Source organism: Microcaecilia unicolor, chromosome 8 (genome assembly GCF_901765095.1).
Source record: "Microcaecilia unicolor chromosome 8, aMicUni1.1, whole genome shotgun sequence".
Classification (NCBI taxonomy): domain Eukaryota; kingdom Metazoa; phylum Chordata; class Amphibia; order Gymnophiona; family Siphonopidae; genus Microcaecilia; species Microcaecilia unicolor.
The window spans coordinates 41,050,725-41,067,422 of NC_044038.1; the positions used below are offsets into that span (position 1 = coordinate 41,050,725).

Sequence of the window (16,698 nt, forward strand, 5' to 3'; positions counted from 1 at the left end):
GCTGTGTTTTATATCAACAAGCGAGGAGGAACAGATTCATGGTGCCTGTGAAAGGATACTTTGAAGATTTGGGAACTTAGCAGTGAGACTCCACACATTTCTAGTAGCATTATGCATACTAATTGATACCACACCGGTCACCACAGACAGCACAGACACTCCATCGGCAGAAGAACTTGCCAAATACTTCAACGAGAAAATCATAAAACTTCGATCCATGCTACCACTCAATTCCACCGATCATGAAAAATTTATGGACTGCCTAGACCCAACTCCCGGGGAATACCCAGCAGATCGAACCTGGAACAACTTCGATCTACTAACCGAGGAAACCATCACTCAAGCAATCAACAAATTCTCCAAAAAAACACTCCAAACTGGATATCTGCCCCCCTAACCTAGTAAGGACCGCCCACAAATGCTTCATAACAGACCTTACGCTACACCTGAACTACATGCTACAACACGGACTCTTCCCCAAAGACAAAGGAAATATACTACTTACACCTATACCCAAAGACTTAAAGAAAAAATTAAATGACACATCCAACTATTGACCAGTAACATCCATCCCCATGATAGTAAAGCTAATGGAAAGCATGGTAACCAAACAACTTACCAACTACATAAACAAATTCACAATACTACATGAATCACAGTCAGGATTTCGATCCAACCACAGCACTGAAACAGTGATAATCACCCTCATAACCAAATTCAAACAATTGATTGCAAACGGGAACAGTGTACTGCTTCTACAATTCGACATGTCCAGCGCGTTTGACATGGTTAGCCACCAGATACTCACAAACATCCTAGACTACTTCGGGATTGGAGGTAACGTACTAAGATGGTTTAAAGGCTTCCTAACAGCAAGAACATATCAAGTGACTGCAAACTCAAAAACGTCAACACCATGGAAACCTGAATGCGGAGTACCACAAGGATCACCGCTCTCACCAACCCTTTTTAACTTAATGATGACACCTTTAGCCAAATCGCTATCCAACCAAGGACATAACCCATACATCTATGCAGATGATGTCACGATATGCATCCCGTTCAAACAAGACATAACTGAAATCACAAATGAAATTGAACACAGCCTACAAATAATGAACTCATGGGCGGACGCATTCCAACTAAAGCTAAACGCAGAAAAGACTCAATGTCTCATCTTATCATCACAAACACAAACAAACCCAATACAATAAACACCCCAGACTACACCCTTCCGGTATCAGACAAACTGAAAATTTTGCGAGTCACAATTGACCGAAATCTCACATTTGAAGAACATATGAAAAATACAGCAAAGAAAATGTTCTACTCCATGTGGAAACTTAAAAGGATCAAACCTTTCTTCCCAAGGGAGGTATTCCGAAGCCTAGTACAATTAATGGTACTAAGCCATCTATGCCGGATGCAAAGAACAAATCATCAAGATGCTTCAAACCGCTCAAAATACAGTAGCCAGACTCATATTCGGGAAAACGAGATATGAAAGCGCCAAACCCCTAAGAGAAAAACTGCACTGGCTCCCATTAAAAGAACGCATTGCGTACAAAGTTTGCACCCTGGTCCACAAAATCGTCCATGGGGAAGCACCGGCCTATATGTCAGATCTTATAGACTTGCCTACTAGGAATGCAAAAAGATCAGCACGCTCATTCCTCAATCTCCATTATCCCAACTGTAAGGGATTAAAATATAAATCCACATACGCAACCAGTTTCTCCTACGTTTGCATGCAGCTTTGGAACGCACTACCGAAGGCCATAAAAACAACGCAAGACTTAACTATCTTCAGAAGGCTACTGAAAACTGATCTATTCAAGAAAGCATACCATTAACATTCATTCTCAGCACTAAATATTAAAACTACACCTGATCTAGAAAAATCGAACTCTTATCACAATGACTAACCTCTTTCACTTCAACCCTATGTTGAATATGGCTTCTCTACAACCGATGATCTAATGTATATTACAATCCTATCTGTCACGCAGGAACCAATACACACTACCACAATATACCCTTCTTTACCATGTACGTATGCAACGTAATGAAATGATAGTGTACTCTTCTTTTGTATTCTTTTGCAATCCTCTTTACCATGTACGTATACACCTTAATGTAATGCCTTTTGTACTCAGTTACTCGGAAATGGCAGCCGCCATTACGGCAAATGTAAGCCACATTGAGCCTGCAAATCTGTGGGAAAATGTGGGATACAAATGCTACAAATACTGGGGGAACAAACCAGAATAGCATACATCACCATTTATTTCAACACTGAGGTCAACCCCAAATTGATCACGTTGCAATGGAGAAGAATAGGAAATGTATAATTTTCTACTCGTACCACCCTAGCAAGTATTGTTTAGTAGAAAATGCATTTGCGACATCATGGAAGGATGGCCTGCTTTATGCCTTTCTTCCAATCCCATTGAGCACCAGAACACTACAAAATATACTTGGAGATTCAGTGCACTTCATCCTGATTATACCACATTGGCTAAGGCAGATATGGTTTGCTAAGTTCTGCATATCATCTAATCATCTCTGGTAATACTTCCAACTTATCCATATCTTCTGATCCAAGAGGACAACACGCTGTTCATTCCAGTCTCTGATCCCTGGCTCTGACAGCCTGGATGTTGAAAGGAGGTCATTAGTAGATCTTACTTTACCAAATGAGGTGCAACACTCTTTGCTAGGATTGAGGAAAAACTGTCCTGTCAGTTGTTCAGTAACCAGTTTCCTTCAGTACCTTCTCTAAATATTAAATTCTTGTCTCAGTACCAATTCTTTGAGTACACCTCTGTGCCATAGCAGCATAACATCACCATGTAGACAACCTATTTCTAATCACAGATCACCAAATAGGAGGAGTGAATTTTTTATCAGTACAAAGTGATTGATGCAGCAGGATTATCTAAGTGATTGAAGTAACCTGCTGTTTCCTCCTCATTTTTCAGAAAACTTTAAATGTCGGCATATGCAGCTGATCTTGCCTTTAGAAGTGCTGAAGTCGTTTAAAGTGAAGTGTTTATTGTATTGATAAGCGACAACCTGTTCCTAAAAATGCTCTTCTGGCAAGGTTTATGAAAGACCTCACTAACTCAAGATCACCTTTGAAAATACCCCCTGATAATGGGACCTCATCCTGGTCCTCTCACAAATTGGGTCTTCCATTTGAGCCTCTAGAATCAGCAGAATTCAAATTTCTTTCTTGGAAAATTTTATTATTATTTCTTTCCAGCTATCACATCAGCCTGCCAATTAGTGAATTACAAATGCTGGTTCACATCCCTGTACACGATTCTGCCATGGCTGTGTAGTCCCGAGGACACATTCAAAGTTTATATCCAAAGTAGTCTGATTCTTTTTTTTTTTCCTTTATCTTTGCAAAATTTTGCACTAACAAGGTATAATCTTGAAGAAAGATTTTCCAAATCAAAGGAAATATGTCAAAAGTAAATGCAAACTAATAACTACTTCAATCCACCAACCAAAGAAATTGGAAAACTTAGACCACTATAAGGTAAAGGAATCCAATAAAAGAACTCCCTCCCCCCCCCCCCCCCCAGAGAGAATAAGAGAGAGGAAAATCTTCCAATATATAATATGTCAGATCTCACTAGATGTAATTTGAGAACTCACTATCCTAGATTGAATAAAGGCTCAAAAAAGACAAAAGTTTTCTTCTGTAAGCTGAATTATGCATTTATATAGAAATAGTAGGAAACATTTAGCACCAAAGAGGTCATTTCTTGCCTTATGGCATGAAATTTCTGTTTTCTTCAGTCCGTTTACTTATATCAGGATATATGTGCAACTTTGATCTAATAAACTCAGAATTTTGAAAGCTTAAATAATAATGTGTAACTGAGTCTCTATCCACTATCAACATTGATGTTTTCTCCAGAAAAGTCCAGGAGACCTGTCACATACAAAGAAGATCTAGATAATTCTCCAGATCTTGCTTAGATAATAAAACATGGTAAATATTATTCAAGGGGGTCACAATATTCAGAAAAATTCAGTGGGTCCCTCAAATATCTATAAATAGATCCTTGAGGAATGGACAGTACTTGAGGAAAATTGAGCACACGCGTATTTATTTAATGTACTTATTTTTATTTAGATTTGATATACTGCTCTGTCAGTACGTCAAAGCGGTTTACTATGAGTTAAAAAAAAAGATTCTTGGAGAAAGTTGAGGAGAATAGCCAAGTTTGTAAAAGAATTTTGAATCGCTTATGTGAAGGTTCTGATCTGATTGCAATTGATAGGTTATTCCAGATCTAGGGGGCTGCATGTTAGAAGGCTGTCTTGGATGGTTAGCAACATTTTCCATATTCTCAATCTTAGTATATATAACAGACTTGTCCAGTACCAAATCAGAATTGAATGCCTTTTAAGATTCATACCTCTCCTACTTCAAACCATCTGCCTTAAGGGAAATAGCCCAAGTCAATTTCTCTTCAGCCTGAGATTTGGCAACGAGTTGTGAAGAAAACAAGCAAAAAACCAGTAGAAGTTATGGATGGAAGCCACTACTGACCACATATTCTCCATAGATATCTCAAGTGGTGGCACTGTTGATAATGTAATCAAATGCCCACATTCACTCATCTCACCGCGCTCCATATGCCCTTGTACTTCCTGATGTTCCAGGGATTGCGACCCAACCTGGAGGGTTGCACCCAACGTTGATGCCACACTTCCTGCTGTGGGGCACGTTCAGAATAGTACTCCTCCCAGCTGTAGTGAGAGGCCTGTGTTGCACCCTTTTTTGCTCATCTGCTTGAGAGCCGCAGATAGTGGATTTGGTGTGGCAGGGTTCAGCAAAACCTCGCCACCCAAGGGGGAGCAGTTCTCTGTCCTGCTCCCCTCTGTAAGTGCGCCCAAAGTCTGGTTAATGCTGATGAAGCCTTGTACAGAATGATGACCAGAGGCAGGAACAAGAGTCGAAGAAGGAGGGGGGATGATTCTGAACTTTGCTTTTCTTTTTTGGCATGGCATAAAGGTAAATGTTCCAAAAGGTAAAGTTTCATAAATGCTTAACAGAACCTCTGCACAGCGTTGTAGTCAGTCAGCCATCTTGAAGCCCTTCCATAAACCTTTAGTCTCTGATTTTCATATCAATCAATCCATTGTATTACTGATATTTTTTCCACCACCAGCATTATCAGCAGCAAAGGCTTCATATACTGGAATGTAAAAGAGTGCTACAAATATATTTTGAAAAGAACTATGACATCCAGTAGACTCGCTCAGCTTTTTCTGTCCCTACCATTTGTATAATAAAGGGGTCCCAATAAAGAGAACCCTCTTTAGATGAACTGTAGACTGCGTTACTTTCTGTTATTAGAAAGCCGGTAGTGCTTGCATGGGCCAGAGTTAAAGCATATAACTATAAACCTGCAGTGACATCAGTAGTGTACTTGTGCTCATTAGTAAAGGATGTTTTGCAAGATGGCAGCTTAGACCTCTATACACACTCTTTTATGCATTACTGTCTTGACCAAGCATCTTTAATAGATAACATCTTTTCGAACAGCAGCACTGAACAGTCTAAACTGTTAGCACTTAAACTTGTTTCTGCCACTTATTCATCACAATTTCCCCTCCCCAAAAAACTGTAGTGTAAACCTCAGCTTTGTGACTGTTGTGATTCTGCTTGACCATGAAGAAAGCAAAGTTGCACACCTGTAATGAGTGTTTTTCTTGGACAGCAGGATTCAACAGCCACACAATCCCCCCCCTTCCTTTTCCAATGCTGAAGCATGCTTATGAAAACTGAACTATTCTGAGATGAGCTCTGATTGGGAACTCGCACCAATTGAGAAGCCTTTTCCAGAGCTTTTTGAGCTATGGAACAGGGGATTGGCTTGATGTCACCCATGTGTGTATCTGTTGCATCATGCTATTAAATGTAGGAAAATCCACCTCAGCACACCCGGATGACTCACTACAGAAAATACACACAGGGCTAAACGCAGTAAATGGTGACCAAATTTGGCAATCTAAAAAAAATGAGCACTAAGTGCTATTCTATAAATAGAGTTGGGTGCCGTTTATAGAATAATACTTGGCACTGGGATCTGTCCCCATTTTGGGTGTGAGAATTTACACCAGCTGAAATCTGGTATAAATACACCTAAATTAGGCGCAGATCTGCCATATTCTGTAATAGTGTGGACAATTTCAAGGAATGCCCCTGACCCGCTCAAGGCTATGCCCCCTTTTGGATCCGTGCGTAAAAATTTGTGCATACACCTTTATAGAATACTGACTACAAGGCTGCATATAAATTCAATTTGTTGCCAATAATTAATGCCCAATTGGTACTAATTGGCTCATTCAGTTAAATTGCACATGCAAATTGGATGCGCCTGCAATTTTCAGTGCCGTATATAGAATTTACTAGATAACAAAATTAATTTTATAATCTTATATACAAACACATAGTACGACATTACTTTACAAAAGTGTCATGGTCACAATACAGAATTCATACTTCAGATAGCTTTCTACATGATTGAGCATTCAGATCAGGATTTACAGTAGGGGAGCAGGATGCTCATTCTGGATACTGTGCTTCAAGGGCACTGCTGGGATTTCTACACCAGATCTGGGGGAAGAGGAATTAATGTGAGTGTGTATGTGAACTGCAGAGAAATACTTCCCCATGCCAGGCTACTGCTTCCTGCTGGTGTAAGGTTAAAGGTTGCCCCCAATTGCTGCTCCCATCATTTTTGGCCTTCCACTCCTGCCTTCAAATATATAAAAGATACATATGTGCATATATATTCACTAGTGGCAAACAGAATTGAAAGAAGTGCCTTTACCATCAGGAGTGCTACCATTCCCAGGTGTGGGAGGAAGATACATTCTTGCTCAGGGCACGACTTGAAAATCCGAACAGGTCCTGATTCAGATGATTAATCTGAAAAAAATATTTAATTAACAGCAGTTATTTAGTTAACAGTACAGTAAGAATAATCTGATTTAAGGTAGACTTGTTAATTTAGAATTTTCAAATTTATTTTTTAAATCATACAGGAAGCAGAGAAAGGTGTAAAGTTCCTAACTTTACCGCCAGTGTTGCATCTTCAGCTCATGAGGTTTATGTATGACCCTCAGACTGACCAAAACATCAAGATTAATGATAGGTAGGTTTCTTTTTAAGTAAATGACATTTTTAATACAACATGAATTTGTTTTTAATGTGTCTTGTTGAGGGCTTATATACATATATACCAGTGATATGCGTGTGTAATTTTGTGTGTTCAGTCCAGTAGCTGTGCTTTTGTGTATTTTGGTTGTTTATATAAGTCATTGAAACGTGGAACCAGACTAAACAGTCTATAAAGCAGTTAAAGATGTCTTTTTTTTTTTTAACATTACTTTACATTTTTCACATTTGGCTATCTAAAAATACAATTAAAATGCATTAAAGTAGAATCTACATAAGCTTTCAGCATGGAAAATAATTATAGAAAAATTCAAAAAGTAGTTAAGAATAATAAACCAAAAAGTCTTGATTACATAAACCGTGCAGAACCCTTGATTCAGTACTTTTGTAGCAGCCTCTTTTTGCACCAATAACAGCTATGAGTTTAGTGTAAGTGCCTATCAATTTTGCATCACATAATGAGGCAGTTTTTGCTTATTCTTCTTAGCAGAATAGCTCAAACACTATCAGACTGGCTAGGAATTAATTATCTGTCGACTGCAGTATTCAAATCTTGAATTCTGGTTGAGGCTTTGGGCCACTCAGGCATTCACTGGAGGAGAAGCATAATGGTTAGTGCAGTGGCTTGAGAACCAGGGGAGCTCAATTAAATTTTCACTGCAGCTCCTTGTGATTTTGGAAAAGTCACTTAACCTTCCATTGCTACAGGTACAAAATAAGTACCTGTATATAATATGTAAACCGCTTTGATTGTAACCACAGAAAGGCGGCATATCAAATATCCCCTTTCCTTGCTAAGCCATTCATTGTTGCTTTTGCTTAGTGCTTAGGATAATTGTCCTACTGAAAGGTGAATCTTTTTTCTCCAGACCCAGGTTTGTGGCAGACTAGAGCAAGTTTTCCTCCAGGATCTGCTTGTAACTTTGCACAATCCATCTTTCTCTCAATCTTTACAAGCCGCCATGTCCCTGCTGCTACAATTCATCCCCACAACATAAGGTATTTTAAAATTTTATATACCGCCTTCCTGGATTATCCATTCAAAGTGTCTTACAAAAACAATCTAAATAACACAAATCAGACAATTTAATAATAAAATAAAAACTATAAAAAGAAAATAACCAGAAATTAAATTATAAACAAATAAACAATATGCTGTAAATATAATACCAAATATATAAATGAACTAACAGAATTCTTGAGAGAAGAGACATAATTTCTAACTTGCTGAAATATTGTGACCTCGAGCTTACAGCCCAGGAAAATAGTAGGCTTTTAAATTCATAGACATTTTCAAAAGATTGACCTCCAATTGAATCTTGAGAGGAAGCCAAATCCACAACTTAGGGGCTGCCAAAGAGAAGGTTCTCACTTGCTAACTGTTCTTGCGCATCATCTTGACAAGAAGGCACTTGTAACATGATCCTTGTAATGACTGTAGTTGCCATTGTGAAGCATTTTAAATGCCAGGGCCATCAGTTTAAATTGTATATGTTCTTTTATGGGAAACCAATGAAGCTTAATCAGAGTAGGTTGAGTAGACTCCCTTCTCCTAATCATGGTTTGGAGTTGAGCTGTTCTAGTTTGGATAATTTGCAGTTTTACAAGTCACTTAGGGTTCACAACCACTGTCCTCAAGAGTCACAATCCAGTCAGGTTTTAAGGATTTGTCAAGACTTTGACAGTATTATGCATGAGATCTGCTTGCGCTGCCTCTGCTATATGTAATAAATCTCATGCATATTCATTGTGGAAGTCCTGAAACCTGACTGAGTTCTACCTCTTGAGAATTAAGATTGTGTACGCCTGAGGTAGCACTACATAAATGCTATTCCAGTAGTCTAAAGTACTTATAATTAGGGCTTGCATATAACATTGCAGGGCTCCTTCCTCCAAATAGGGTTTAAGCTGTTTTACCTGATTGCTTTTATAACGTATTTAGAGCCACCTTAGCCATATGGAGTTAACCCTGTGATGAAAAACATTCTTAGATTCCTAATTGACTTCATAAGAATACCGTCTCCATTAGTCTGAGGTTGCTGAGAGATCACTGACCAGTCAAATTCCCTAAAATATAAGCATTCCATTTTTGACATTTTTAAATATTAGTGCATTAGTCTTCAGCCTGACCTGAATCAAATATAGATTTAAACAGTTAGTTTGTCAGTCGGGACTGACCGGGACTAGCACTTATAAAAATGAGATATAATCCCACTGATGAGTCATGTGGCAATGCTTTATTGTATGGATGATGTTAGGGTGATATACTAGGGGCAATTCTATAACTGAGTGCCAATTCTGTAACAGCATATTGGCACACTTAAGCCATTATAGGACACTAACATAAAGCCTCTTTGGGGTGCCAAACTTTAAGCATAAAAAATTAGCCAGGTCAATTATTGGTGTAGTTGGTGTGCCTAAGTACTCCAAGCAACGCACATACATAAGTTGTGCATGTTGCTTGGTGACAACACCCATGGCCTGCCCATGTTCCACCCACATTTGAACCCCCTTGCAGTCGTGCTTTCTTTTAGAACTAGCTGTTGAGGCCGTAAAAACGGGCTGGTATTGGGTTTCCTCTCCCCCCCCCTCCCCCCCCCCCCGGAGTCGCCGCCACCCCTCCACCCGGCCCGGGCCCTCGCTTCGCTTCTGAACTTACACATCCATTTGCCGAACGCAGCAACACACATCAACTGAGGTGCCGTGGGCCCTTCCTTCTCTGCCTGTGGCCCCGCCCTCCTGTGACGTAACATCAGCGGGGGCGGGACACAGGCAGAGAAGGAAGGGGCAGCTCAGCTGATGTGTGTTGCTGCGTTCGGCGAATGGATGTGTAAGTTCAGAAGGGAAGAGAGGGCACGGGCCGGGTGGAGGGGTGGCGGCGGCGACTCCGAGTGGAGGAGCGGTAGCAACCTCGGCGGCACAGTTTCCCTCTCTGTCCCGCCCCCCCATCATCACGTATCGACGCGGGGCGGGACAGAGAGGGAAGTCTCTACTGCGCATTTGCGAGTGAGTCGGTCACTCGCCGTTTGTTTGATTGCACATAGTGCCCTTACATGCTTAAGTGCCAGTTAAGGTGCCACTTATACATGCAAGAGGCATGTAACTGCATGCGCTAAGTTATAGAATTGTCTTGATTTGATCCATGTATGCAACACATTGTGCTTAGCATAGAGACCAAACAGTTCCACATCAGTCTCATCAGACCAATGCAGTGTTTTCTAGGTGTTTCTTTGCAAACACTGTGCACTGCATATGACTTTTCTTGCAGTGGCTTCCTTCTTGCCACCTTTTACACAGGCCACATTGGAGTAGTCTTAAAATTGTAGAATGGTCATTCCCCAGTTAGCCAGAGACCTCTGTAGTTCTTTTAATCTTAGGCCTGTCAGTGATCTTTCTCAGCAGTTTCTTTAACTCACAGCTACTGACTTTGAAGGAATGGTCTGATCGATCCATTGTTCTGATTGCGTGAAGCTGCTTCCGCTTGATGGTGGACCTGAAAATATCCCAATGATTATTTGTACATAGTAAAATTTTCTTGTAACCTCCTAATTTTTTGGCAGCTCCATGTTTGGTAAGTTTACACCTTTGCTTCAAGTTCACGTCATACATCAGAAAGAGCTTGATTTGTTCAGGAATGTTCAAATAAGCTCATTATCTTGATTGAACACAGGTGGATTCTGTGAAACTTTTTTGTGGGCCTTGTTAAAGCAATTTTTGTAATCAAAACTTTGCTATGCTAGTGTGAAGACTTTTTGGTTTTGTCATTACTTTTTGAATATTTGTATAATTCTTTCATGTTGTAGATCAATGAAACATGCGTTTTGAATTCAAACAGAATGTAAAAATGTACAAGCAGATGAAAACATTTGCAAATACTGTGTGTGTTAAAACATATTAATTTTTTTTATTGTAGCTTTAAAAATATTGAAATATATTAAAGCAAATTTCTTAGATACATCAGGATCAGGAAAATAGCAAAAAAAAACTATAACTTCTGTGTATGGAACAGCACCTGAAACTTCATAATTATAAAACCTCAAAAAAAAAAAAACCCATTAATTAGCAATATAATATAGTTTAGTGGTATGTATTTACTAAATAAAGTATTGATTTAATACTGTAAGACATGAACATCAACTAAAGCAAAAATGTAGGAAATGGCAGAGGGAGCGGTAGCAACAATGTCTAGTTTTGTCCATCAGAGTTGATACTAAATGACCAAGGACAAAAAGTGATTGATCAGCTGGATTAAACATTTTACCTATGATAAAAGTTTGCTCTTGTACAGAAAAGTTTTTGATGAAACTCCAAGAAATTCCTTACTTGATATAATTTGCTCACATTGGGCATCGCCGTAATACTTTCTCTGCATGCACAAAACAGCACTCGGATAAAACTATTAAAAAAAAAAAAAACCCCAAACAAAAAACAACCTGCCATACTGGGTCAGACCAAATGTCTTTCTGCTCATACATGCTAGACCAGTTATGTCCCCTTACTAGAAGGAAAGAGAGAATCTCAGAGTTGCTTTCTGCTTTTCAGTATACCTATGTTAAAACCAAGAATCCGGGGGGGGGAACTACAAAAAAATTGATTTTTGAGCTTCCAAAGTATCATCAAAACCAAACCTTGCTCAGCCAGAAAATCACTCAAAGGCAAAATAAAAATTTTAAAAATCCCAAAAGCCCAGTCCGAGAAATTTTCAGAATGGGCTGCTGTTTTTATTCTCAGCTGCTACAACTTTCCTGAGTGGGTTCTGGAGTGATCGGGCAGGAGTCAAGGAAAGGAAATTATCAGGTAGAATTAAATTTCACCTTCCTTATTCATGCCAGATAAGTCCAGACAAGGTGAAGTCCCCAAGCTTCACTAAATTGGTTGGAGGAAACTGTGACATCTCTATTGCACTCAAGGCACACAGTCTCCTGTCTTGAAGGAAAAAGCTGAAGTGCTTATTTGGCGTGCAGTGACCAGAATTGTACACAGTATGCAAGGTGTAGTTGCACTATGGAGCAATGCAAAAGCATTATGGTAGTTTGTTTTATTCCCCATTACTTATCTGATAATTCCTAACATTGTTTGCTTTTTTTTTTCCTTGTTGCTGCAAACTTAGTTGAAGATTCCAACATGTTTTCCACAATGACACTTGGATCCTTTTCTTGGGTCTCGACTTCTAGTGTGGAACCTAACGTTGTGTAGATGTAGTTATGTACATCACTGTTGCACTTGTCTCTTAAGGTCATCCTACGGTTTCTCACAAACTGCTTTTGATGTAACAGCATTGAATAATATCTGCAAAATTGATCATCCCACTCATTTTCCATTTCCATTTATAATTGAGTCCATTTCAGTGAGGCATTTCAGTATTCACCTTTCTCTACTGAGAAAGCTGACCATTTTGCCCTACTCTCTCTCATCTTTTAATCATTTCCCAGTCTTCAATAGGACATTTCCTTAGCATCCCTCCAGACCAGCCTAAATGGATGGATTATGCATTCCTACCAGCAAGTGGGTGAAGACTGAGAACTACAGAATTCTGGTGGAGCCTATTAAGTTAGTTAGCTGTGCAGTTCCCTCCCAGAGTCAGTATTTTTCAGTCTCTCAGCAAGTGGTAGAGGTGTAAGCCTGTGCAGTCTCGACTGGTATGGTAGGCCTAGGGATTCCTAGTCCTAAGGGAAGGGGAAAAAAAGTTATGGGGTCAGCAGTGTTTGTAATTCATTCTGGCTCATTTTTCTGCTTCTCTCCCAGGGCTCTTTGGCTGCTGGCTGGAGCTGTGGCCCATGAGAGTCGCGTGGTGCTCTGGGGGTGTCAAACCCGTGTGGCCGGGTCCTTCCCTATACATCTTAGTTCTCCATAGACAGAGAGGATCTGTAGCCACACTGATGATGCCATCCACGTGATAACACAGCCAGAATTACATTACTTAGCAACCAAAATAAACTTTCCACCCACGTGCACTCATTTCCTTGGAATTTCCTGCCATTGAAGACGTTGGTCTTTTGCTTTCTGCCATAGAGTATAGTCAGATTTATAGTTGTTCCTTGTTTGCTTTTATTTTCCGTTCAGGATTGCCTTCCATGTGCCCGCCACATGAAACAGCATAATCTACAGGAGTTCTTGCAAGGATCCTCCATGACTCAGCCTTGTGCTTCACAAGGTGCTGCACCTTCAGCTAGGAAGGCGCTTGCCAGGACTAAACATTTGGCAGGGGATCATGCTCAGTCTTCCACCAATGCTGCGTTATCGGCGAGTGTGGACAGCCACTCCTCGGATAGATGATGCAGAAAGGGAGAGGAGTTAGCTGATGTGGCCGCACAGTGACGTCAGATTTTAATTTTGCTGTTCCAGATCACTCCTGGGTCGCTGCAGGCCCACCAATAGCTAGGGCCGGTGTGGCCGCATCAGCCAACTCCTCCCCCTTTCTGCATCCTGTGTCTGAGGAAGAGTGGCTATCCACACCCACGACAGTGTGGCACTGGTGGAAGGCTGAGTGTTGCGGTCCCTCACTAAATGTTTGTTCTTGGCAAGTGCCTTCCAGGTGCGGCTCCTTGTGAAGGATGAGACTGAGGTAGGAAGGATCCTTGCAAAAACTCCTGCAGCTTATGCGTTGTGATGCGGCGGGCCCTCAGGGACTGTCCTGAACCTGATGCTTCTTTCCCTTACAGGTCAGGCAACGATTGTGCATATCCAAGCACGTCATTTTCCCCTTAAACTGAGGGCAGCGCTTAAAGCCTGGCTTGGATAAAGACGCAAGAATAGAAAATAAAAGCAAACAAGGAACAACTGTAAACCTGACTGTACTCTAACATCTTCAACGGCAGGGGGTTCTTTTATGGAGTTCCATTTTGTGCTTCGGCCCCTGGTGCTATCTAGGGGCCTCGGAGGTGAGCCTCATCTTTGTTCTGTGTAAAAAGGAATTTATTTTCCTCAGGAGTATCTCTTGAGAGGCTTTGTAGAACATTTTGTAAATATCTAGATGCTCACTTTTATCTACTAGCTTATTTTATGTATGGTTGAGACTCGACTTCGTTGGCTAAATTCATTTTGGCTTTGTCGTATTAAACCATGGCTATGTATATGTTCAGTAATTTTGTTTAAAACAATTTCTCAGAGGACAAGCAGGCTGCTTGTTCTCACTGATGGGTGACGTCCACGGCAGCCCCTCCAATCGGAAACTTCACTACCAAAGACCTTTGCTAGCTCTCGCGCGCCCATACGCACCGCGCATGCGCGCGGCTGTCTTCCCGCCCGAACCGGCTCGTGTTCGTCAGTCTTCTTTTGTCCGCGCTCGGGACGGTTGTGTTTTGCCGCCGTTTCGTGCCCCTCAAGTTGACCCTTGCGCGTCTTTGCGATTTTCGCTTAAAAAAAAAAAGAGACCTTTCGGTCTTTGTCCCTTCCCGTGTGTCCAGTTTTTCCCCCAGCGTAAGTTTCCTTTCGCTTTCGGGATCGGCCTTTTTTGGCCTCGGTACGGGTTTTCTCTCCCTTATTTTTGGTGCCTTTCATCATCATCGCGAATTTTGATTTCGCCAGCGTGATTTTTCCGCCCATGTCATCGAAGTCTCCCAGCGGCTTCAAAAAGTGCACCCAGTGCGCCCTGGTAATCTCGCTCACTGATAGGCACGCTTCGTGTCTTCAGTGTCTGGGGGCTGGGCACCGCCCGCAGGCCTGCAGTCTTTGTGCTCTTTTACAAAAGAGGACTCAGGTAGCGAGATTAGCCCAGTGGAACGTGTTGTTCTCGGGCTCTTCGACGACAACAGCACAGGACGCATTGAGTGCATCGACGTCGACAGTATCGAAGTCTTCGACCTCGGCATCGACTGCATCGTCAGTACCGAGTCATTGGAAGGCTGCGTCGACGTCGGTGGTACCGGGACCTCCGCTGTTGCTGATGTCGTCGGACGGTGGTGCTTCGACGGGAGTGCAGGTGAGGGCTGTCCATTCCCCTGCTGGTGGCGGTGAGCCTTCGGGTGGGTCTCCTCCTGCCCTGAGGGCTCCTGCGGAACAGCCCCCCCCCCCCCCCCCCCCCGAGACCGACCTTCGGCCTCGGCCCCGAGGAAGAGACTGTTGGATTCTACGTCCTCCTCGTCGGTACCGGGAAGCTCCGGTGACATGCTTCGTTTGAAGAAATCAAAGAAGCATCGACACCGGTCTCCTTCCCGCATCGGTACCGAGAGCTCTGGGCCGCCGAGGGAGTCGGCACCCAGTAGGCATCGGCACCGGGAGGACCGCTCACCCTCTGTTCAGGAGGTGTCTATGCGCTCCACCTTGGACAGCCCGGAACCGCCTCCACGCCCGGAACAGACTCTGACCTCGACGCCTGCATTGGCTTCCCAGTCTTTCTCCACAGCCGCTCTGCACGAGAGTCTCCGGGCCGTTCTTCCAGAGATTCTGGGAGAGCTGTTGCGCCCTTCTCCGGTACCGGGGGTGCTTGCGCCACCGGTACCGTCGAGCGAGGCGACGGCTGGCCCTTTTCCCGGGTTGAGGTCTCCGGCATCGGTACCGCTTGCAGTACCGGCTGCGGCCGCCTCCCAGGAAGACTCCCCGACGATGTCGGTGGAGGGAGCTTCGCCGGTGCTGGCGAGGGAGTCTACCTCTCGGCGCTCCCACCGTGGCCGTGTTTCTACGGAGTCGAGTCGGGCACGGCTTCAGACACAGGTTCATGAACTTGTGTCTGATACCGATGGTGAGGCCTCGTGGGAGGAGGAGGAGGAGGACATCAGATATTTCTCTGACGACGAGTCTGATGGCCTTCCTTCTGATCCCACTTCCTCCCCTGAAAGGCAGCTTTCTCCTCCCGAGAGTCTGTCTTTCGCGGCTTTTGTCCGGGAGATGTCTACGGCCATCCCCTTCCCGGTGGTCGTGGAGGATGAGCCCAGGGCTGAGATGTTTGAGCTCTTGCACTATCCTTCTCCACCTAAGGAAGCGTCCACAGTACCCATGCATCATGTCCTAAAAAAGACATTGCTGGCGAACTGGACCAAGCCTCTAACTAATCCCCACATTCCCAAGAAGATCGAATCCCAGTACCGGATCCATGGGGACCCAGAGCTGATGTGCACTCAGTTGCCTCACGACTCTGGTGTGGTGGATCTGGCCCTAAAGAAGGCTAAGAGTTCTAGGGAGCATGCTTCGGCGCCCCCGGGCAAGGACTCTAGAACCTTAGACTTCTTTGGGTGGAAGGCCTACCATTCTTCTGTGCTCGTGGCCAAGATTCAGTCCTACCAGCTCTACACGAGCATCCACATGCGGAACAATGTGCGGCAGTTGGCAGGCTTGGTGGACAAGCTCCCTTCTGAGCAAGCCAAGCCGTTTCAGGAGATGGTCAGGCAGCTGAAGGCATGCAGAAAATTCCTGGCCAGAGGGGTATATGATACCTTTGATGTTGCGTCCAGGGCCGCTGCTCAAAGTGTGGTGATGCGCAGACTCTCATGGCTGCGTGCCTCCGACCTGGAGAATAGGATCCAGCAGCGGATTGCGGACAACATTTTTGTTGC

The 16,698-nt window shown here is 42.9% G+C and overlaps 1 protein-coding gene across 2 annotated transcripts in view; it reads left to right on the plus strand.

The window, feature by feature from the left end:
- The window catches only part of USP7 (ubiquitin specific peptidase 7), a 377,898-nt gene that overhangs the window by 160,264 nt on the left and 200,936 nt on the right, over positions 1–16,698 (plus strand). For both annotated transcript variants that reach the window (XM_030213526.1, XM_030213525.1), the window contains exon 12: positions 7,075–7,184. In XM_030213526.1, coding sequence (XP_030069386.1) covers positions 7,075–7,184 — 110 coding nt within the window. The remainder of the gene's footprint in view (positions 1–7,074; positions 7,185–16,698) is intronic.